At 44.3% G+C, this 25388-nt stretch overlaps 1 protein-coding gene across 5 annotated transcripts in view; it reads left to right on the forward strand.

Moving 5' to 3' along the window:
• The window catches only part of PDE9A (phosphodiesterase 9A), a 96850-nt gene that overhangs the window by 52100 nt on the left and 19362 nt on the right, over positions 1-25388 (forward strand). For all 5 annotated transcript variants that reach the window (XM_075912259.1, XM_075912262.1, XM_006137869.4 and 2 more), the window contains 3 exons: positions 6027-6111; positions 13477-13558; positions 21638-21712. In XM_075912259.1, coding sequence (XP_075768374.1) covers positions 6027-6111; positions 13477-13558; positions 21638-21712 — 242 coding nt within the window. The remainder of the gene's footprint in view (positions 1-6026; positions 6112-13476; positions 13559-21637; positions 21713-25388) is intronic.

A 25388-nucleotide genomic window follows, 5' to 3' on the forward strand; every position in this document is an offset into this window, starting at 1 on the left:
ACCCGACCAGCAGGTAGAGGGTAGAATGACACTCAAAGTGAGTGTGTGCTGGGCCCATCTTTTATAATCATGGGGTCACGTATTTCTCTTTCTTATCTGTAATGCCAATTGATGCTGGTCTGTCTGCTGTGAGACCAGTTCTCACAAGGGAGTTGTGAACTTAATTTACACTTGTAAGAGAGATTTGAGATGATTAAATTGGAAGTACAGGACATTGTTTTCTCAGTGGGAAATTCCTCTCAGGGACTGTGTGTGTGTTCGAATCAACATAGGTGCCAGCCGGTGGCAGTCTCACATATCCTGATCTCTCCTCATATCTATGTTTCAGCTTCTCAGGATCAGATGAGCCAGCATAGACTATGCTGATTTTATTGCTCCTTTTCTGTCCTGTATGCTTCAGGAAGGCAAATAAGATGGATGATATGGAGGCGGGCTGTCTGGCCACACTTACCAAACACCTTAGGGATATAATTCTAGCTCATACTCATAACTTTTTGTCCACACCCTTTCTACACATCATAATAGAATGTTAATGATAAGTAAGTTATTAGTTTTCCAGTGACATATTACATGACACCTTTTAGATACAGGCTATAACCAAAGTTCCCTCTAATTTTGTTACATCCGTGTGTGGAATGAATTTTGTTATGTGCACCAATGTGGAGGTGATTTGTGGTGGAATGGGGCTGAGTGATTCAGAGACAAGGAGGGGGCTCAGGGCAGGGGCAGAGTATTGGGGGTACGATCTCTGGCTAGAGTATGGACTCTTGATTGGGGCTGGAGGTGTAGGCAGCCCCGGAGCTACAGCGAGGAGAGAGGACTCCCCACAGTCCTCTCTCACCACAGCAGCCTGGGACTAGGGGAAGACACCTCTCCCTGACATGGCAGCTCTGGAGCTGAGGGCTGGTCCAGAGATGAGGTGCCAGTTCCCCCTGCAGCCCTTCATGCCTCAACTTGCTCCCCACCCTCTGCTTACCTCTGTGCTCTCCAGGCCTCTGTGGCTGTACAGCCCTTGATAACCTGCTAGAGGCCACACAGTTTAGAGGGGTCTTCAATTATAACTGTGTATTTTGTTCAGGTGTGCCTTTGGCTAGCCTGTCATGCCCCTTTGGGATTCACAGTTGCACTCTTGTTGTACACCTGGTTTAAGGCCATTTATTCTACCGCAGGATGCTTTGCTTTTTTAACTAAGCCCATATCGACATAGCGAAGTTTTACAGGTGTAGTTATAGATATTACTCCCCACTTTTATTTCAGCATAAAAAGGGTTTTCAGGGTTAGCTGTAAACCCTTACCACGCAATGTAAGAAAAGGAAAAGTCACCCGCCTGCCAGAGTAAGGGTGTCCCAATGGGGGTTGCACCCGTATAAATACATTGGATTATACTGAAAAATATTTCCTGTGTAGACAAGGCCTTTCACACTTCAGTCAGTTACACACTATAGCTGTCTACATGCCACCCACTCATACTTCTCATATCGTTTGTATGCCCGTGCATGGTCTCCATTGCTGCAGTCAAGAGCAAAGGAAGCTGCTGGGGGAAAAAAGCATAATATTCTTCATGTTACTTGTAGATGATAAACTGCCTTGTCTAGGCACATTGATCAAGGCCCTTTGCATTAATTTTCAGCAACAAATACTTTTTCAAAAGAACCTCTAGTTTAAAAAGGCATTGGGCCAAATCCTGAACTCTGCACTCTTAGTAGACTCAGGAGGAATTTGCCCAAGTAAGTTCAGGATCCAGCTCATTACACTTACGCACTTAGAACATGAAGACCTGGGCTTATTTCAAAACATTGCATACTTGGCACCATTGCAAGATCTTGAGGTCAAATTCTGAGCAGATGTGAGCACTTTTAGACAGGAAAAAAGGAGCACCTCTTCACCAACGTAGGAGGTTGGAGATGCAATCTTACTCATACAGGCAGAAATAGCCCGGGATAGCCACAGCTCTATCAGTTTCTATCAGTAGCAAGACTAAATTTAAGAAGTAGCCTTGTTTGGGGAGAATCTGGTAGCTCTAGTAATAGAGATGTAGCCGTGTTAGTCTGGTCCAGCTGAAACAAAAAACAGGACTATGTAGCACTTTAAAGACTAACAAGATGGTTTATTAGGTGATGAGCTTTCGTGGGCCAGATCTGAGGAAGTGGGTCTGGCCCACAAAAGCTCATCACCTAATAAACCATCCTGTTAGTCTTTAAAGTGCTACATAGTCCTGTATTTTGTTCTGGCAGCTCTGTGAATGCTGGCTTCCTAAATCCAACTGCCAAACCTCACCTACTGCAGCTACGAAACTTATTTCAGCATGTAGCTGAGATAAGAGAGTTTGCAACCGTGACTGTAAGAGTATCACAGTGCCAGAGGGAAAGGGACTCACTGGTATCGGTTAATGAGTTTCAACTGACCAGACCAATTCAGTGTGTCTCAACTCACTAGAGTTATAATCCAGTGCAGAGTTCACGATTTGGCTCAATGCCTTTTTACACTAGAGGGCCTTTTGAAAATATATTTGTTGCTGAAAATCGAAGCAAACAAGGCAATCTATCATCTACAAGTAATGTGAAAAATACCCTTTTTTTCAGCTGCTTCCTTCACTCTTGACTTCTGCAATGGAGACCCATGAGCTGGCATACAAGTGATGTGAAAAGTGTGAGTGCGTGGCATGTGAATACCTACAGGGTGTAAATGACTGAAGTGTGAAAGGCCTTGTCTACATAGGAAATATTTCTCAGTATAATATGATGTATTTATACAGATGCAGCCCCTGCATTGGAACACCTTTACTCTGATATGAGAGTAACTTTTCCTTTTCTTATGTTGCTTGGTAAGGATTTAAAGCTGAATCAAAAAAGCCAATTTTATGCTGAAATAAAGGTGGGAAGTAATATCTCTATAACTACATCAGTATAAATCCCTGTGTTGATAAAGGGTTACTTAAGAGAGCAAAGCATCCTGCGGTAGAATAAATGGCCTTAAACCAGGTATGTAACAAGAGTGCAACTGTGAATCCCAAAGGGCCATGACAAGCTAACCAAGGGTGCACCTGAACATAATACCATGCCAGGGGAAACAAAAAGGACTCTTTTGCCAATATCCTTCTCCCCTGCTCAAAGATCAGTCATGATACTGCAGTTATTAGACAGGTCAGCAACCATAGCTAAAATTCATTATCTGAAAAGGACACCTAAAGGAAAGATATCTAAGGCAATGAGTGAGGGGAAACCATTTTATCTATCTTTCACTGGCACATTGCTGATGGCATTACATTTAAGGACCACAACATATTTCACAAATGTGAAGTGAGGGCAGAATACAACCCTGCCTCCCAACTTAAATGGCTGTTGTGTGATTATACAAAGTTACCGTAAATTAGCGTATATAACCCGCACCTGTGTATAACCTGCAGTTTTTCCTAAATGTGTAAAAAGGTCTAAGATAACCCGTGCAGGCATATAGCCCGCGGGTTATATGCGCTACTTTAAGGTACCTGGTAATTGCTGGCCTGCCTGCAGGAGGGGAGTTGCACTCTCGTCCAGGCTCCACGCAGCCACAACCAGGCGCAACCCACCCTCCTCCAGGAGGGGGGAACAGAGAGCACAGGCAAGCTGGCCGGCCTGCGGGAGGGGAACTGCACTCGCACCCAGGCAAGTAAAAATAAACTTGTATATCCCGTGGACATGTATACCCTATGGGAGGGTTGTGGGGTGTGTAAAACTTTGTATAACCCACGGGTTATATGCGCTAAAACACGGTAACCATAGTTATTTAATGACCAGAAATGAATTTCATTTTAGGCCTCGCCACAAAACCTTCCCAAACCTCTGTAAGAAACCAGAAAACCACTTACATTTTTTTGAAACACCCTTCTGAAAAACGATGATATTAGTTTTCTGCTCCCATGTTAATGAGGTTTGAGGAAAGCTGAGGAGCAACACTACAACCTTGGTTACACTTGGCTCCCACTCTTCATGTCCCTTCCTCACTCTGTAGCAGCAGTTCTCAAATAGTGGGGTGGGACCCCAAATTGGATCACAACCCTATTTTACTAGGGTGCCAGGGCTGGTAGTAGACTTGTTGGGGCTTAGGCCTGAAGCCAAAGTCTGAGCCCCACCGCTCAGGGCTGTAGCCCTCAAGCATTGGTACCCCTCTGGGCTGCGGGGCTTGGACTTTAGCTTTGGCCAGACTTGGGCTTCAGTCCTCTTCTGAGGGTCATGTTATAATTTTTGTCAGAAGAGGGTCACAGTGCAATGAAATTTGAGAAACCCTGGTATACAGGGAGGCCTTCTACTCCATCTTCTGTATCAGATACTGCTTTGTTGCTACTGCTTACCAGTTAGCCCCCTCTAGCAGAGTCTGGGCAACAGCATACAGGTGAGCTCCTCCCAGACCTCCACACAGAAATCTGAAGTCATGGTCCCTATGTAAAAGACAGGAAATGCAACTGACTATCCACAAAGCAGTGAAACTGAGCAGGCACTAAGTTAGTGGCCTCCAACCTTTTCAAGCACAAGATCACTTTTTGAATGTAACTGCACAGAAAGCAGAAGGCTCCCTAGCGGGAGGGGCAGCTCCAAGGCAAAGGGCAGGAGATGAGCAGCAGTGGCGGGAAGGGCAGTTGAAGTGCTGGCACTTGATAGCCTTTTGGCCAGACCAGTCAGGATCACCTGTCAGAGGCTCCAAGATCTACCAGTAGATCCCGATCTACTGGTTGGTGACCACTACACTAAGTGCTGTCAATAACACACCCACAAACATAACCACTGAATAAATAACCTTTTGTACTCTCATCCTTTCCAGCTCTAATCATCCTAAGGGTCCTTCCTAATAATATTAGTTAAAAAATGTTCAGATGGAAATGTGATTTCCAGATCCCTTTCATCAAACATGAATTATGTTCACAACCCTATTCCCATATGTAAGAGTTTGAATTGAGCGTGTGTAGCTCCCGTGTTTTTCCCCTTTCCTCATCCTACACCCAAAAGCAATGACTGTAGTTACTGGCAATTAGATGAAATCTGAGTCCTCTGCTGATCTGCAGCATTATGTTCCTCCCAAACTATTTTTCATCACTTGCTTGTTATGCTATGGGTGGGTAGGAAGATGCCTAGTTTAAAGAAGAGTGAATGAAAACTGATCTTACAGTTTAAAAGTTCCCTTGAGTTCCCTGCATATCAGCTTGTCTACATAAGTAGTGAGCACAGTAAATAAATGAGCTGTGGCATGATCATACTGTGAATAATATACACTTAATAAATGGTTTTGCATTATGTCCTTGAGTATTTTGGTAGCCAAAGAGGGAGAAGGGAGGAAGATCCAGACCTTGGAACTGCATGAGGCTGTCAAGGCTGCATGAAATGAAACAAGCTGCAACATAAACACAAACTTTCTCTCTTGTGGCACTTATAAAACATACAGATGAGAATATAGTATTTCCTGTGCTGTATGCAGCAATAACCCTGGATTGCCCAACAACTTATCTGCAAAGAATTATGACATATTTTAGGTACTTAACTGAGATAGAATTAATTCTAAGTGCCAAGACATTTTAAAAATGTCTATTTTTGGTTTCTCTGTGTGCAGGCATGCTTCTCACAGACTCCTGGTGCTCCTTGGGGAACTTTTTAAATTAAAACCTTTTATCTTAAAGGGAGTTTGAATTCTAGCAGGACACATTTGTGACTGTGCAGTCTGGCAATCTTATCACATCACTGGAGCATTTCTTTGCTGAGCAGTTCCTTTGATTGGTGTTGCTAACTATTCTGAGAAGATTAGATGTTATGGCTGTTTTGTGAATTAAAACACTTGAGCTAGTTTTGAACACTAGCATCAGAAAATTCCTATGGACTTTAAAGATATATGGTGTTGGCAACACCTGCCCATCTGGGAATTGGTGCAGCATGTAAGAACTTGTTGACTAATTGGATAGACCCAGAGTTACAAGCCTTTTGAAATGCTGCACAATTAATGAAATAAGATCCTTCATGTTTCTCCATGGTAACACCCCTGTTGTTTTTCTTTGTTGACAGTGGAAGGACTGAAAGTAGTAGAGATCGAGAAATGCAAGAGTGACATTAAAAAGATGAGGGAAGAAATGGCAGCAAGAAGCACCAGGTAAGTTCTACTTCAGTTACCACTGGGTGGGGGGAAAGAAGAATCCAGTGGGATTTCTGGATTCACTCTGATGAAGTAATTGCACAGACTTGAGTCATTCTGGATTTTTTTTTTTAAACAGAAGCAAAGAAGCCGCTCAGTGCTGTGCAGGGCATTGGCTTCATTTGCAAAGACTGTTGTTTTATTTAAGAATTTATGGCAATTCAGTAGTGCAAGCTTGTTCCAGATGACTGAAAGAAAAATCTGCTTGAAGACAGAGATTAACATCTTGTTTTTTCTGTGTTCAGCCATCCAGTCATAGGAATTTTGCACCATGTTTTATGCAGAGAGAGAAACTTCTTCTGTCAAAGACAACATTTATTTTGTTAGAGGCCAGTGCTCTAATTAGCTCAACTAAGATTTAAAATGTAAATTGCAAAAATATCACAATAAATACATAACAATTCTTCTATTTATGCTCTCACTCTTCTGCAGAATGTTGACTTCCAATTTAACTAGCGATGAGGGATTTCCTTCTAAATTCAAGGAGTCACCTTAATGATCAGCTATTACCAAGTTTAGACTTGCTGTAATTAAAACAACAGTAGAGGGAATTGTATTTTGTTGCAGTAATCTACATCATCTGTAGTGCTGGACTTTTATGTCTCTGACATACATCATTAAGATAAACATATCGGCAACTGAGAGATTTTTAACACTGCTGGTAGAGTTATTTAAAAGAAATACACCAGGCAATTCAGACTGGTACTCAAAAGGGTGTCTCCTAAGCAAAGCTAACCATGGGTGTTGTCTTGAAAGCCTTTCACTTTTGTACTATATAATTAAGGTCAAACTTTTTGGTCCTTAAGCAAACTAATTTTTCACTGAGGTAGATGCAAGATTTGTTCAAAGCATCCTGGAACCAGGGCATATAATAATTTGGTTTTGTAATGTTAGGACTATCCAGATGAATGTGATGCAATAATTCAGAAAACACATTTGATACAGTTGTACAGTCAAATTCTGCCCTGTCATACTGATATAAATCTGGAGAAATCCATTAACCTCAATGAAACTATTCCAGATTTACAGCAGCATGAAAGACACAGATTGGCCCCATGGGTTACATAGTCACTTGTTAAGGCGTCTGTGAGAATTTGATTAGCATGGCTAGGAACAAATTTGGCAGCAAAATCAAAAATATGAATTCTAATACATATTAGATTCAATCTGCATACTGGGAAGGGGATGTGGATTGATTCTTGACTCTTTGTAGAGTATGTGAGTGCATTCATGTATAGAGAGAGGCAGAACAAAAAATATGTTAATGCTGCATTAAGGTTGTATAGTTCACATCATCCCAAAATTAGAAAATGTAAAACTTATTGTTCCAATCTCAATCTTGACTCATTCGTGCTGCACATCCTGTTGCTCTGTGCTGCTCATTTTGTTGTAATATGAGCAGCAATACAATAAGCTACCCCTTCAACCAGGAAATCAGGAATAGAAAATACTATATACAATGTAGTCAAGTTAGCACTGCTGTATTTCCTGATTTTTATGGCTTTACCTGGACAGTCCCCAGGTTGACTTAACACAGGGTTTTTTGCATTTAAGTAACTAAGCTTTAAAAGACAGATTGAACTTGACACATCCAATTAAATTGTGGCATTCACACATCCTCGAGGTCAGTGGGGCACTGGAGAAGTGAGATCCCATCCTTGCTGCTGCTGCTGCTGCTGCTGTTTGGATAGGCTTTTCTACAAGGCTGCAGATCTGTTTACACCATAACAGCTGCATCTTTGCAGAGCAAAAAGATAGAAACTTGGAGCCTGCCTCACCACTGCAAAATTCCAGTTTTATGTTGCTGTGATGCCGTGGAAATCCATGGGTTAAAGAGTGCGAAAGGTAAAAAAAAAAAAAACAATTGTTTCATTTCCTGCTGATTGATTGTGGTTGGCCAAGGCACCCTGGTTCTCCTAAGGTTGGAGGGAACCTGTGCTATGGGCTGGAGCCCATGTTCTAGGATCTTCTCATCACACAGGGTTTTGGAGCCAGACCACAACCTGAGTCTGGAAGCCTATGAAGTAATGAAACACTCCCGCAGCCTGAGTCCTGAAAGCCTATGTCAGCTGGCATGGACCAACCACAGGTCCAGGATAAGAATCCACATCTGGTCTTCCTTGCTACCAAAATACTTACTTCACCTACATATGGACTATGAGACTTAACGAGTGGATTTGACCACTTTGACTTCTGCAGGTGATACACGCTGTAAAAGTGCAAAATTAATTACTTTTATGAATTGATTGATTTTACTTTTAATTCAGACCGCTTACATCTCAGATTCCCCATTAACGTTACAACCACAGCCATGTATCCCACAAACATACATACTCCCTCTTCCACGTCATCCAGGTAGAATAGTATCCATTTACTCATTCTTATTTTTAAACTGAAGGACTGAGGTCCAAGCCGAATGACCTAAAAGCTTGTATAATAAGCCACCCACTGTAGTCATCAGCCTAAATAGATGGTTCTTGCATCAGCAGCTGGTCCTTAGCCATGCAGAATATAATCAAAGATCCTAGTGCATTCCATTTGTTTTCTAAAGCAAGGGTAGGCTGTGCCTTGTGTGGCATTGTCCTTAAGAAGGCCCCCCATTGAAGTTGTTGAGTAATTACAAGCAGCTCTCAGTTTCCCTAGCAACCATGGTTCAGCTTGAGCAAAGACAAGAGGAGCTTCCTCCTTGAGTTGCTAAGCAAACAAGCCCTCCCCACTGCAAGAGGGGTCTAAAAAGACATGTCAGGACTTAGTGGTTTTCTTTGCATTTCACCCAGTCTTCTTCAGTCAGGATTTCACTCACTGCCCAGTTTAATAAAATGTGTGTGGACATACTGTGATATTTTAATGGTATATAATAGAACAGCAATGCTCAACATAACATGTTTTTAAAATGCCCCTCCCAGAGCATTGTTACATAAAGTTAGAAGCATATCAGCTTCTCCAGAGAAGAGCAGCAAAGCTCTCATCCTCTCATCCACATTAAGGGCTAGATTGTTGACGTTGGCCTCTATTTTTGCACTTGCACTTAACGTGCCTGTCTTAGTAAATAAGAACAGCCATACTGGATCAGACCAAAAGTCCAATTAGCCCAGTATCCTGTCTTCTGACAATGACCAATGCCAGGTGCCCCAGATGAAATAAGCAGAACAGGGAATCATCAGGTGATCCATTCCCTATTGACCATTCCCAGATTCTGACAAACAGAGGCTAAGGATGCCATCCCTGCCCATCCTGGCTAACAGCCATTGATGGACATAACCTCCATGAATTTATCTAGTTCTTTTTGCAGTCTTGGCCTTCACAACATCCTCTAGCAGGGAGTTCCACAGGTTGACTGTGCATTGTGTGAAAAAATATGTCCTGTTGTTTGTTTTAAACATGCTACCTATTAATATAATTTGCTGTCCCCTAGTTCTTGCGTTATGAGAAAAAGTAAATAACACTTCCTGATTTACTTTCTCCACACCAGTCATGATTTTATAGACCTCTATCTTATCCTCCTATAGTCATCTCTTTTCCAGGCTGAAAAGTCCCAGTCTTTTTACCCTCTCCTCATTTGGCAACCATTCTACACCCCCTAATCATTTTTGTTGCCTTTTTATGACTCTTTTACAACGTCAATATTTTTTTTTAGTTGAGGCAACCATGTCTGCACACAGTATTCAAGATGTGGGCATACCATGGATTTATATAGAGGCAAATTATTTTCTGTTTTATTATCCACCCCTTTCTTAATGATTCCCAACGATTTGTTAACTTTTTTGAATGCCAATGCACATCAAGGGGATATTTTCAGAAAACTATCCAGAATGACTACAAGTTCTCTTTTTTGAGTGGTAACAGCTAATTTAGACCCTATTGTTTTGTATGTATAGTTGGAATTATGTTTTCCAGTGTAATTTTCTGTGTATTTATTTTTCCACTTGAGTATTCCACCTGCATTAGTAGACAGGAGAAACTAACTGGTTACGCTGAGTTTACAGAGTGTATTCCACCCTCACCTCCACCTCTCCACAAGCAGCACAAATCAGGTCTGAGCTAGTGATGAATCTGGTCCAGAGATTCCCTTTTTGATAGCATAAAAGAGCAGGCTTTGATAATGAGGAAAGCTGTACTTCTGGTTAATGCATTGGGCTGCATCTCAAAAGATATGGAATCAGTTCCAAGTTCTGCCTCAGCCTTTCTGTGGGATCTTGGGCAAGTCTCTAAAGGTTAGATCCAGAAAGGGAGTTAAGCACCTAACCGCCACTCAAAATGTAGGTCCTCAAAACACCCACTTAGCTACTGCCTAACCCTGTAGGTACCTCAATTTCTAAGACACCTAAAAATCTGGCAGCAGGCCAGGCATGTGCACAGCTGTCAAAGTTCTGACACCTCACTCACACTTAAGCTCAGACAGGATCCTTAAATCAGGTATCTAACCCCTTACCCATCTCTCCTGTGGAGCCCAAGCCAGTAGCCTAATAGTTGGGGCACCTGAGATGTAGAAGACTTGAGTTTTTTCCCAGAAGAGCAAGGATATCAGCCCAGTTCTTCCATCTCAGTGCCCTAACCTCAGACTCTCACTGAAACTGGAGTCTCTCATTGGAGCAGGAACTGGCTGACTACCTAGCCACTGGATAATCTCTGGCCAAGCGAATATTTAATTGTTTTATGCAAAGTGGGACAGCTTTAACAGGAGAGACTGATAGACACACCCATGCCTCGCCTTCCAGAAATACCCCACAGCCCAGTGGCTTTAGGCATTCATCGGGAAGAGAAGTGAGGGCTTGTCTTCAATTGCTTGCAGTCCTCAGGCAGTTAGAAGATTTGAAGTCAGGTTTCCCACATCCAGGGCAAGGTCTTGTGCCAGGGTGATCTGCCCATTTAATAACTGGGAGTGGGGAGGAGAGAAGAGAGGGAGCAGCCATCCCTACCCCAGGTAGAAACCCAGCACACAGGTACCAGGGATCAGCTGTCACAGCTGATCAGCCCCTTATGATTGGCCTGTACTCTTGGCTGGAATATAAAGGAGAGCTAATCCATGAACAGGGTGGGGTGTGAGCTTTGAGAGAGAGCAAACAGAGCAGATAAGCCAGTTGGCCCTTTGGAGCCCTCCTGTGGTCAGAAAGGGTGCTACACAGTACCTAATGGAAGCTGGAAGACCCCAGTCAGAGCCCTTAACAGATTGTTATTGGTGTTCCTTTTTGTATACTTTTATTGCTTTGTTTGGGAAAACAATAAATTAAGCCCTGAGGAAAGGGACTGAAACCTAACAGACTGTGTCTGTCTATCCGCATCTGGTGACTAGGGCCACCAGCCTATAGCTCTAATGCCTGGGCTAATGGATAGAAGGGGGCTGGCAGAACAGCCTCCTCAATTTTTTTCAAGGAAGGGCTGACCCAGCTTAGATACCTAATTCCAGAAGCTGCATCCCAGCTGTGAATTGCAAGTGGAGATAGGCACTAATCCTGGGCCAGAGTTAGGTATCTAAGCCCCAGAGAAGGGAAGGGCTGAGGCCATAACTCTCTCCTTGGCATTTCCTATTGACTAACCTAGGTAGCTCCCTGTTCAATGTGCTGGCTTTTGTAAATCCCATTCACAGGCACTTGATTCTCCCCATGCATTGTATAGGGAGCCTGCCTTGTGGCTTGGGACTGTGGATTCCAGTAGCAGGCAAAACACCTGAAGTAGGATGGTACAATGCTAAGCCTAAATAAGTTTGTACAGAACCATCACCATGGAATCCCAATCACAGCTGATACCTGTAGGAGCTACTGTAATACAGAGAGTAATACTATCACTGTTCATGAACTGATTGATATCTTAGGACTGTTTGGTACAATTTCTAACCTCACCAGTGATAGTGCTAATGAATAAGCCCTTGTTAGATGACGTCCAGTACTGATCACCATCAGCCAAAAGCTGAAATTGTTTTACAAAACATACAAAATACAGCAATAGTGATAATAGCAAACATCAGCGATATAAGGGGAAAAACAGAGGATCGGGGTATTCACAATTGAATAGAGCAAATGTTGTGATAAGTCCATAGGTTGTAGTGATTTTGTTTGGTTTTGGGTTTTGAATGTTTTCAAAATAAAATGGGGCAATCTAAACATTAGGAATCTAGGAATGAAGGTGAAACTCAAGTAGAACTATTTTACACAAAAGATTATAAACATATCATATCACTTGAATGGAAAGATGATTAAAGTGTATGAATGAATTTCAGATAACACCTACCTTTGTTTCTGGAGAGTTTCATAGATATTATGGTGGCCCTGATTGTTTCTTATAATTAAGGAAAATGAGATTGTTAGGAGAGACTGAGAAACAGTGTGACTCTAAGGTTACCTCTACACTGCATTGTAAATCCAGGTCAAAGCCTGTGGGCTCTTGGCTTGTGGGCTTGGTGTTTCCAAGCCTACACTTTGGCTTCCACAGTGCAGTGTAAGCCTGGGCTACAATTGCTGGACCCAGATCTCACAATCATCCTAATGCACCACACAGGTCTTCTGTTTTGGTCTGCAGCTTGAACTTCATCCACACTACAAAATCACAGGGCTTGATGACCTCAGTCACAGCAGGACTTGGGCTTGGAGTCACCTCTTAGTAGGTCCTCAGACCCAGGCCCTGAGTGCTTGTTGACACTAGTTAGACTGACTTGTGTGCAAAGGTGAAAGTAATCGGGTGCACCCTGGTGTGCAGCTCTGGTAAGAACTAACTGAGCTGCAGCAAAAGCCAGCAGGGAGCTATAAAGAGCTGGCAGGGACCCGAGTTGCAATAGGACAGTACCTGTACAAAATTTTAAGTTACTTTCTCCACTGCTTATGTGTGAATGGAAGTGGGGCTTGGGCTCAAAGCTGAGTTAGAAGCCAGGCTTAGGATGCAGTGTAGACATACCCTCTATGTCAGTGTTTCTCAAAGTACTCCATGGACCCATTCTGAGAGAGCTGCTACCAGGCCACTCCAGTGTGTTTAGTTACCGGCTCCATGGCCACAGAGCCTTGTGGCTCACATTGGCTGCAGTTCAACATTTGCAGCCAAGGGGAGCCACAGGAAACAGCGGCATGGGTCATGCTGCTTCCCACGACTCTCTTTGGCTATGGGCCATGAAACGCAGCCAAAGTGAGCCATGAGACTCCGTGGCTGCAGAGCCAGTAAGTAAGCAAACCAGAGCAGCCCGGTAGCAGCTTTCTCAGAGTGGGTTCACAGACCACTTTGAGAAACACTGCTCTATTTGACCACATACCAAGATACTTTAATATATCCAATGCTGCTAAAAAAAAATGCACCTGCTGTTGTCCCAATATTGAGGGCTGAATTTTTCATTTGCAGGACTAGCTGTCCCTGTAAGTACAGCTTCTTAGATGAAAACAAGAAGTTGACACCCCGAAGGGACATACCATCCTATCCAAAGGTACCGTAAGATGCACTTGGTTATCAGGATATTAATTTACAGTGTATGCCTTCCATGAGGAGCTGGAATACAGTGCCTGATTTCACCATCTCTTTATAGCTTATTTGTTTGGATTAGTGATTCCCAAAAGTTTTCCCCCAAAAAAGTCCTTTGGCTTCTGACTAACTGTCCAGGACGACCCTTTTCATTTCTTGTACTATTGAAACAACCCCACCAGTCTAGGAACATCCCTGACGGTGTAACCTCTCATGCATTGTGTGTGAAAGGTCATGTTGTGCGGAGGATGCCATTTTGAGAGCAAAATGGCATCCTCCATGAAGCAAAAGTACCAGAATACTGTTGCAGAGAGTTCTGGCCCTGGCTCAAGGGACAGACCCCCACCTAACCCACAGGAAACCCCCAAGAATTGGAGGACACCACTTTGGAAATCACTGGTGTAGATTAAGAACCTAATCCAAAGACACTAGAAGCTAATAGACTCCCATCTATTGCAGTGGATTTCAACTCCAACCCTCAGTAACCTTTAATATTCAGAATCCATGAATAATTTAAATGTTACAAACTTGTTGAACATTTAGTGTTCTGTTTTGTCTAATGATACTTAATCTGCAAGCTCAAAGCAAGATTTATTAGTCTATAACTTTATTCTCTATTCTGTCATGGCGCCTTTGCTTTTTTCCCTCTCAGTGAATTATTTTTCAATTAAAGTAATTTATGTAGTCCTGGCATCTGTCTTTTGTAAAGGGGTTTAATGGGATGTAAAATGTCACTTCCATTTTTGCTTTGCTTAAATTTGTGTGTTGTTGACACTACTAACACATGCTTTCTCAAACTGCTCTATATTATTTTATTTCATGATATGTAGACAGCAACGATGCCCTAACCTAACCTTTTACCCACTGCTAGAGTGTTTGGCTTCTGAGATTAACTGTTACAGTAGTTGTAGCTGAACAAGTGGCAAGCTGTTGTTCCTTTCTGCCTAGAGATGAAGGCTTTTAATTGCTTGTATTCAGGAGAAATTTAGGTTTTATTTGTTCTGTGTGTGACATTTGTTATGGCTTTAAATACTGGATTTGAGAGACCTCAGGCATGTTAGGCAATGACAATTCACTGGAAACAGATTTGATAATTACAACATTGGTTTTAATTAATACATCAATATTGCTAATTTACACCTGTCTAGCAAAACTCTATACTACAAATAAAGTATCATGTAAATGCAACATTAGTGCCTTCCAGATATGGAGAGTTAATCCTCAAATGTAATTCTTGCTTGAATTAAATAACAGTACAGTGGCTTGGATCATTTCATTTATATTCTCAGAATAGTATACCAAACTAATTACAACCATCTGTGGTGAGTGGTCCAATTAAACTTACTGGGTATACATGTTCCAAGAAATTTTTTCTCACAGTGTCTCAGATACATGGTTCAATAGTGGTTAGATATCTTACACATCTTCTAATACTCTAGAATTTTTTATAGCCGTTGTTACCAACCCTGTAACCACCCAGAACACAGAAGGTCCTTGCTAAAAGTGCTGTGAAAAAAAGTATAGGGGGAGAGTGCTGTCATCGCCTTCACATCTGCCTGTCCACTGCCCCCAAACTCCAAATTAGTCCTGTCTCCCTAGCTCCCCCCAATAAGTTTTGCCTCTACATCCATTCTGTTCCCACTACTCCCATCAATTCTTCCCCCACATCTGTTCTGTCCCATCAGCCTCACTTCTGCTCCTGATAACAAACTGATACCTTTCTTTGATAGGATAACAAGTCTTGTGGATAAGGGAGAAGTGGTGGACATGGTATATCTAAACTTTAGTAAGGCATTTGACACAGTCTCGCATAACCTTCTTATCAATAAACTAGGGAAACACAACTTAGATGGGGTGACTATAAGGTGTGAATAACTGGCGGGATAACTTTTCTCAGGGTATGTCTACACTACAGCACTAATTCAAACTAACTTAATTCGAGTTAGTTAATTCGAACTAAGCTAATTCGAACTAGTGCATCTAGACCTAAAAACCAGTTCGAATTAGAATTTTGCTAATTCGAACTAGATTGTCCACATTGAGTGGACCCTGAACCGAGGTTAAGGATGGCCGGAAGCAGTGCCGGCAGGGCATCAGATTAGGACTTAGAGCGTGGAGCTGCTGTCTCAGGCTAGCCGAGGGCTGTGCTTAAAGGGACCCGACCCCCACCCCGGACAGACAGTTCTCAGGGGTTCTCCGCTTGCAAAGCAGTCCTGGCTTGGAGTGCCCTGAGTGCCCGCCCTGGGCACATCACAGCACTCGGCCATCAGCCCAGCTGCACTTTCCTCAGGCTGCCATCTGGGGGGCGGGCTCGGGGGGCTGCAGGAGAGCTTCCGCCCCGAGGAGCCCACAGAGCCACCCCAGTCCTCCCCATCGTACCCCATTCCTCCCTCACCTCCTTCCACTTACCCCTCCCTAGCCCCCCTTCCTGATGTACAAAATAAAGGTCACGTGTGTTCAAAAATAGAAACTCTCTTTATTGAACAAAACTCGGGGAGACTGGGAAAAGGAGGTGGGAGAGGGGAAGAGAGAGGGTGGGAGAGGGGAGGGCAACTAAAATGATCAGGGGTTTGGAACAGGTCCCATATGAAGAGAGGCTAAAGAGACTGGGACTTTTCAGCTTAGAAAAGAGGAGACGGAGGGGGGATATGATAGAGGTCTATAAAAGCATGAGTGGTATGGAGAGGGTGCATAAAGAAAAGTTCTTCATTAGTTCCCATAATAGAAGGACTAGGGGACACCAAATGAAATGAATAGGTAGCAGGCTTCAAGCTAACAACAGAAAGTTCTTCTTCACAAAGCAAATAGTCAACCTGTGGAACTCCTTGCTGCAGGAGGCTGTGAAGGCTAGAACTAGAACAGAGTTTAAAGAGAAGTGAGATCAAGTCATGGAGGTTGGGTCCATGGAGTGGTATTAGCCAGGGGATAGGAATGGTGTCCCTGGCCTCTGTTTATGGAAGGCTGGAGATGGATGGCATGAGACAAATGGCTTGGTCATTGTCTTCGGTCCATCCCCTCCAGGGTACCTAGTATTGGCCACTGTCAGCAGACAGGCTACTGGGCTAGATGGACCTTTGGTCTGACCCAGTATGGCCATTCTAAGCTCAGGGCTCAGGGTTGGGGATCTCACTGGACCACCTTGATTTTCATGCACACCTGCTCCTGGGTGGCCAGGCTGGCAGCTATCCTGCCCTAGATGGCCATTTTCCTGTGCCTAGTGCGGAGATCGTGGATGAGGTCCACGATGACCGCACTAGACCAGGCGGGTGCCCGCCTCTTGCAGACCTGGGCAAGCTCCTGGGAGCCGCCAGCCTGGTCCCGGGAAGAGGGGGAGGGCTGGGTGGCAGCGGGTGGCTGGCTCGAGCCGTGCCAGGTGCAGGGTCTGCTGGCTGGGTGCTGGCAGGCTTGCACCTGGCACTGGCACCGTAGCCAGCCTGTGCCCCTTTAAGGGCTCCGGGGCCGGGAGGGGGGCAGAAGAGTTTCCCTAGTGGTCTCCAGAGTGGCCACCAGGGAAAGCTGGGGAGGGCTAGCCTCCCACTAGTTCGAATTAAGTGGCTACACACCCCTTAATTCGAACTTGTTAATTCGAACTAGGCGTTAGTCCTCGTGGAATGAGGTTTACCTAGTTTGAATTAAGCACTCCGCTAGTTCGAATTAAATTCGAACTAGCGGTTCTCGTGTGTAGCACCTAGCAAAGTTAATTTGAACTAACGTCTGTTAGTTCGAATTAACTTTGTAGTGTAGACATACCCTCAGAGAGTAGTTATTAATGGTTCTCAGTCATACTGGAAGGGTATAACAAGTGGGGTTCCACAGGGGTTTGTTTTGGGACCAGTTCTGTTCAATATCTTCATCAACAATTTAGATATTGGCATAGCGAATATGCTTATTAAGTATGCAGATGATACCAAGGTGGGAGGGGTTGGAAGTGCTTTAGAGAATAGGGTCATAATTCAAAATGATCTGGACAACTAGAGAAATGTTCTGAGATAAATAGGATGAAGTTTAATAAGGAAAAATGCAAAGTACTCCACTTGGACAGGAACAATCAGTTTCACGCATACAGAATGGGAAGCGACTGTCTAGGAAGGAGTACTGCAGAAAGGGATCTAGGGGTCATAGTGGACTGCAAACTAAATATGAGTTAGATGTGTGACAGTGTTGCGAAAAAAAAGCAAACATGATTCTAGGATGCATTAACAGGGGTAGTATGAGCAAGACATGAAAAGTCATTCTTCCACTCTACTCTGTGCTGATTAGGCCTCAATTGGAGTATTGGGCACCACCACAGTTCTAGGCACCACATTTCAAGAAAGATGTGGAGAAATTGGAAAAGGCCCAGAGAAGAGCAACAAATATTATTAAAGGTCTAGAAAACATGAGCTATGAGAGAAGACAGAAATAATTGGCCTTATTTAGTTTAGAAAAGAGAAGACTGAGACATGATAGCAGTTTTCAAATATCTAAAAGGGCATTATAAGGAAGAGGGAGAAAAATTGTTCTTCTTGGCCTCTGAGGATAGAACAAGAAGCAATGGGCTTAACTTGCAGCAAGGGAGGTTTAGGTTGGCCATTAGGAAAGCTTCCTAACTGTCAGGGGGTACGTCTACACTACAGCGCTAGTTCGAACTAACTTAGTTCGAATTAGTTAATTCGAACTAAGCTAGTTCGAACTAACGCATCTAGAACTAAAAACTAGTTCGAACTAGCGTTTTGCTAGTTCGAACTAGTAAGTCCACATTGAGTGGACTCTGAACAGGGCTTAATGATGGCCGGAAGCAGTGCCGGCAGGGCATAAAAGGAGGACTTAGAGCATGGAGATACTGTCTCAGGCTAGCCGAGGGCTGCGCTTAAAGGGTCCCAACCCCCACCCCGGACACACAGTTCTAAGGGGTGCCCCGCTTGCAAAGAAGTTCTGGCTTGGAGTGCCCTGAGTGCCCACACTGGGCACATCACACCACTCGGCCATCAGCCCGGCTGCACTTGCCGCAGGCTGCCATCTGGGGAGAGGGAGTAATTGGGGGGCTGCAGGAGAGCTTCCACCCCCAGAAGCCCGCAGAGCCAGCCCAGTCCTCCCCATCGGGGGCTCGTACCCCATTCCTCCCTCACCTCCTTCCACTTGCCCTTCCCTAGCCCCCCTTCTTATTGATGTACAAAATAAAGCTAATGTTTCTTCCAACATTGACTCTGTCTTTATTGAAAAAAACTGGGGGAGACTGGGAAAAGGAGGTGGGAGAGGGGAAGAGAAAGGCTGGGAGAGGGGAGGGCAACTAACATGATCAGGGGTTGGGAACAGGTCCCAGATGAAGAGAGGCTACAGAGACTGGGACTGTTCAGCTTAGAAAAGAGGAGACGGAGGGGGGACAGGATAGAGGTCTCTAAAAGCAGCGGTTGGGTGGAGAGGGTGCATTCAGAAAAGTTCTTCATGAGTTCCCATAAAGAAGGACTAGAGGACACCAAAGGAAAGGAATGGGTAGCAGGCTTGAAACTAGTAAGAGAAAGTTGTTCTTCTTCCCAAAGCAAATAGTTAACCTGTGGAACTCCTTGCTGCAGGAGGCTGTGAAGGCTAGAACTAGAACAGAGTTTAAAGGGAAGTGAGATCAAGTGATGGAGGTTGGGTCCATGGAGTCCTATTAGCCAGAGGGTAGGAGTGGTGTCCCTGCCCAAAGTTTGTGGAAGGCTGGAGAGGGATGGCACGAGACAAATGGCTTGGTCATTGTCTTCGGTCCATCCCCTCCAGGGTCCCTAGGGTTGGCCGCTGTTGGCAGAGAGGCTACTGGGCTAGATGGACCTTTGGTCTGACCCAGGACGGCCATTGTAAGCTCAGGGCTCAGGGTCGGGGGTCTCAGTGGACCCCCTTGATTTTCATGCACACCTGCTCCTGGGTGGCCAGGCTGGCAGCTCTCCTGCCCTAGACGGCCACTTTCCTGTGCCTAGTGCGGAGATCGTGGACGAGGTCCACGATGTCCGCACTAGCCCAGGAAGGTGCCCGCCTCTTGCGGTCCAGGGCAAGCTCCCGGGAGCCGCCAGCCTGGTCCCGGCAAGAGGGGGTGGGCTGGGAGGCATCGGGTGGGTGGCTCTGTGCCGTGCCAGGTGCAGGGTCTGCTAGCTGGGTGCTGGCAGGCTTGCACCTGGCACGGGCACCGTAGCCAGCCCGTGCCCCTTTAAGGGGTCCGGGGCCGGGAGGGGGGCATAGAGTTTCCCTGGTGTTGGCCAGAGTGGCCACCAGGGAAACCTGGGGAGGGCTAGCCTCCCACTAGTTCGAACTAAAGGGCTACACAGCCCTTAGTTCGAACTAGCTAGTTCGAACTAGGCGTTAGTCCTCGTAAAATGAGGTTTTCCTAGTTCGAACTAAGCGCTCCGCTAGTTCGATTCAAATTCGAACTAGCGGAGCGCTAGTGTAGCGCATAGGAAAGTTAGTTCGAACTAACGTCCGTTAGTTCGAACTAACTTTCTAGTGTAGACATACCCAGGGTGGTTAAGCACTGCAATAAATTGCCTAGGGAGATTGGGAGATCTCCATCCCTGGAGATTGGATAGAGCAGTTTGGAGGGACAGCTATCAGGGATGATCTTGGTGCTTGGTTCTGCTATGAAGGCAGGGGACTGGATTTGATGATCTCTCAGAGTCCCTTCCATTTCTAGTGTTCTATGATTCCTCTGGGGAATTTTCACCTTTCCATTGGGCGGGGGGGGGGGGGGGAGGATGAACTGGGGTACCATCTTCCCCTTCCCAGGCCAGGTGTGGCAGGGAGAAAAGGGAAGAGTAAATGATAATTGTATGAAAGATAAATGGAAACCTGATAAATGTAAAGTAATGCACACTGGAAAAAATAATCCCAACAATACATACAATTGATGGGGACAAATTTGGCAACATCTACTCAAGAGAGAGATCCTGGAGTCATTGTGGATAGTTCTCTAGAAACATCCACTCAGTGTGCAGCCACAGACAAAAAAGCAAACAGAATGTTAGGCATCATTTAAAAAGGGATAGAGAATAAGACAGAAAATATCTTATTGCCTCTATATAAAACCATGATACACCCACATATTGAATACTGCATACAGGTGTGGTTGGTTGATTGCCTCATCTCAAAAAAGATATATTAGCATTGGAAAAGGTTCAGAGAAGGACAACAAAAATGATTAGGAGTTTGGAACGGGTCCCATATGAAGAGAGATTAAAAAGACTTGGACTTTTCATCTTAGAAAAGAGGAGACTAAAGGGGGATATGATAGAGGTCTATAAAATTATGACAGGTATGGAGAAAGTTAGTAAGGAAAAGTCATTTACTTATTCCCACAGTATGAGAACTAGGGTTCATCAAATGAAATTAATAGGCAGCAGGTTTAAAACAAACAAAAGGAAGTTTTTCTTCACTTAGTGCACAGTCAACCTCTGGAACTTCTTGCCAGAGGAGAAGGCTAGGACTTTAACAGGGTTCAAAAAAGAGCTAGCTAGAGTCATGGAGATTAGGTCCATCAATGGCTATTAGCCAGGATGGATAGGAATGGTGTGTCTAGCTTCTGTTTGTCTGGACATGGGTGACAGGGGAGGGATCACATGAGAATTACCAGTTGTGTTCCCTCCCTCTGGAGCATCTGGTATTGGCCACTGTCAGCAGATAGGATACTGGGCTAAATGGACTGTTGGTCTGACCCAGTATGGCCATTCTTATGTTCTTATGTTCTTAAGAGGAGAAGAGGAGCCATCCTGTTGCTCACAGAAATGGTGGGGGGAGGATCAACAATAAACAGTTGCATAAACTTTACTGCCTGGCACCTGATTAAAATGTGGGAACCCTAGAAAAACAACAGTTCAAAATGAAAATATAAATCACCTGAAGTTAAAATATTTCATCCCCCCATAAAAATAATGTAATATTAAAACCAACATGAGATCATGCATTTTATACACTAAATTTTGGAAAATGAATTAATGGTATGCTGGAGAACTTCTGATGAGGACAGAACACAGCTCCCATGACGACATGAGGGAAGCTCAGTAGCAGTTAATAACAGACACTGTCTTTCTGTCTACAGTACATGCTGTCTCAAGAGACCATAGAAGCACTTCGGAAGCCAACGTTTGATGTCTGGCTGTGGGAGCCCAATGAGGTAACGAGGCAATGAGCAAACAAGTTGTCGATACTTGTAGCTTTTCCTGTGACAGTACAAATAGTGTCAGGAAAGCCACACAACCTAATAAAAGCAATGCTGAACAGAGACCTGGCCTACATTCAAGAATACCTTCTGTTCATCACCTGATGACTAGAAGTCAATGTAGCCACTAGGGATGTTAAATTTAGATTACTCAGCTACTCAGCAATTGGTATCGACTATTTGATTAGTTGATAAGGGTGCCTCTGCCTTTGAAGTGTAGCAACAGTCCCCCCCACCTCCGGGCTGTTGCTACCCTTCAAAGGCACTATGGGGAGAACGGAGCCAGCGGGGAACTCCCCGCAGCATTTCAAAGCAGCAGTGCCTCACGGAGCCCGGGGTCAGCAGGGGAATCCCCAGCTGGCCCCGGTCTGCACGCGGCGTTTCAAAGTGGCAGCATCACGTGGAGCCCAGGGTCTGGCCCTGGGGTCCATGTGGCACTGCTGCTTTGAAGTACCCCCACTTCTTCCTCCCCCCCCTCCCTTTACTGCCTTTTTCCGATAGAGGCAGCAAGGGACGGGGGAAGCAACTAGTCGATTAGTGTGTTGACTATCTGATAAGTATTTGCTTATCGGACAGTCGACTAGTCATTCACATTCCTAGTAGCCCCATGGATGCTGACCCCAAAGTGTAGAAAAGAACCTGCAGGCAGTGTTCCCGCTAAGCTGTGTGGCAGCACAGTCCTGCAGCTGCTTAATGAGTCCTGCCCACCCAGGGGCTCAAGATTTACGCATGGATCTTCCAGGCAGGGAGGCGGGGCACTTCTCCCTCAGCAACAGCAGCAGCCTAGGAGAGACTTGCTGTTCTATCCTCAGCTGCTATCACTGAGGGAGAAGTGTCCCTCCCCCAGTCAGGCAGCTCCAGGTGTGAGTCCTGAGTCCCAGAGCTCTGGCTCCAGCCTAAGCTCAAATGTCCACACCACAGATAAACAGCCCCTTAGCCTGAGCCCCGTGGCACTGACTAGCCCAGGGCATCCAACTGCAGTGCAGAAATATCCTTAGAGGCCAGCATCTAAGGCTTTGTCTATACTGCAGCACTAGTTCAGGATACCAGAGGGCTCGCTATTCCAACATCCCTGTAAACCTCATTCCACAAGGAGTAAGGGACATTTCGGAATAGCAATTTATTTCAAAATAAGTGCTGTGTAGACAATGCCAAATTTCAAAATAAGCTATTATGAAATTGACTGGAAAATAATTCACACACATTTCACACTCATTTCCTGAATTTACCAATTCTGCACTTAAAACAGCAAATTTCAACTTAAAAGCTGAGGCGTCATGACATATGTATTAGTTAAGGGAATCTGAAAAGGAAAACAACCCAAAACTTTCTTGAATGGATATTTTTGGCTTATCTACTTTTGGAAACAACGCTGATCCAGCAATTGACTAGTTACTCATGGTGCATATATACTGTAGCTGTAGCTCAAATTGTGTAGCTTATTTAGACCTACAGGTGCAGTGTATATGCACCCTGAGTAATTAAGCCAATTGCTGGATCAGCGTTGTTCCCAAAAGTAGATGAGGCAAAAAATATCCACGTCATGACTCCTCAGCTTTTAAGTTGAAATTTGCTGTTTTAAGTGCAGAATTGGCGAATCCAGGAAATGTGTGTGAAATCTAATTCTTCACTGAGTGAATCATCTTGGAGCGCAAAAATTTTTGTTCCCTAAATGTGCCAAAAAGCTTGTCTTTATTATAGAACTCTTTGATTATTTCGTAATAATCCAAATATTAGTAATGCCATTAAAGGAAAAGTGCAACAAAGTTAATGCCAGCCTAGCATCTTTCATGCCATCCAGTATGAGTGAATGTATCCCTGTTCAACACAGCGCTTAAGCACATGCTTAGCTTTAAGCAAGGAATCAATGGCACTACTTACCTACTCAATGGTAAACAAGTATTTAGGGGCTTTGCTGAACCAGGGTCGTGTGGCTACCTTGATTTGTACGCTCCTGTACAGAGATGTTGATGTGCAATCCAGAGTAGATGCAAATCTAAGCGCACAGCATAATGCACTTGAACCTCTTTAATCTGGCAGGTTTAAGAAATAGGCTCTATCAGATTATGGAATTTTCCAGGCCATGAGTGTTTACCATAATGAGTGGCACTGAGGATGGGGGTGTGGGGTCTGGGAGGGAGGGGGATAGATGTGAAGTGCTTGCCTGGCTCTCCACTCCCAAGGGCACAGCTGAGAGGAAAGGGGGAATGGCAGCATGCAGCAGGCCTGAACTATGGATGTTTCCAGATTAGGGACACCCCGATTATGAAGATTCAGGTGTATTATTATTTATTAATTATTAATCATCTTTATCTATGGGTGGGTCTATACTAAACCAGAAGGTTGGCTTAAGATACACAACTCCAGCTATGTAAATAACTTAGCTGGAGTAAACTTACCTTAAGATGAATTTCTTCGGCATCCCCACAACAGGAGGTCAATGGGAGTAACTCTCCTAGGGTATGTCTACACTACCCCGCTAGTTCGAACTAGCGGGGTAATGTAGGCATACCGCACTTGCAAATGAAGCCCGGGATTTGAATTTCCCGGGCTTCATTTGCATAAGCCGGCCGGCGCCATTTTTAAATGCCGGCTTGTTCGAACCCCGTGCCGCGCGGCTACACGCGGCACAGGCTAGATAGTTCGAACTAGCAAGCCATTCCGAACTATCTGTACACCTCGTTCCAAATCAAATCCCGGGCTTCATTTGCAAGTGCGGTATGCCTACATCACCACCCTAGTTCGAACTAGGGTGGTAGTGTAGACATACCCCTACTGACTTCCCTTACTCCTCATAACTGTGAAGAGTACCAGAGTCAATGAGGGCGCCCTCAGCATTCAATTTAGTGGGTCCTTACTAGACCTCCTAAATCGAACACCAGAAGATAGACTACCACAGCGTGGATGCTCTGGTTAGTATAGACATGGCCTATGTTATGGAAGGTCCCAGAGGCCTCATTGTACCAACAGCTGTAGAAACACAAAGAAAGAGGTTGCCCATTGCATGGACAGTTATAATGTGAAACGAGATTCAACAAATGGATGTAATAAATGACAGGAAGGAAAGGGAGGAAAAGGACATAACTAGATTAGTCCAACAGAAAAAAAAGGGGAGAGAGCAATTGCAAAGAAGGGGCACAAATTGCATCTTCAAAAGAGTGTTATGTGAACAAGAGCTGTTCTGCTTCAGAATCGCTAGCTGAACATATTCCATGATGAGCCAAAATTCCAAAGATAAAAAATCCAAACATGAATAATGTTTTTCATTTAGTTTATTTATTAACATACTTCCAGTTGGTAGGAATAACAGGACTTTTATGTGGTTCAGAGTTCAGTTCCCATTGATTATTAGTATATATGGGCAAGCACATAGAAGGTAACAGAATTTTCACCACACTTCTTGCCATTTTGAGGAAAATACTTTATTTTTTCCAGACACCTGTAGTTACCGTAAGCATCAAACTCATATACTACTCAGGAAAAACAACTTACCCACCATCTTTCAAATATCTAGCTTGTGATGTTTTTACTGCCCTAAGAATTACAACGTGCCAGGTGGACCATAAAAATGTTGGCAGGTTGTTTAGCAGACCATTAACAAAGAGCAGGAATAGGGAAAAAAGAATTATCC

This window comes from Pelodiscus sinensis, chromosome 1 (assembly GCF_049634645.1).
Source record: "Pelodiscus sinensis isolate JC-2024 chromosome 1, ASM4963464v1, whole genome shotgun sequence".
In the NCBI taxonomy this organism is placed as follows: Eukaryota; Metazoa; Chordata; order Testudines; family Trionychidae; genus Pelodiscus; species Pelodiscus sinensis.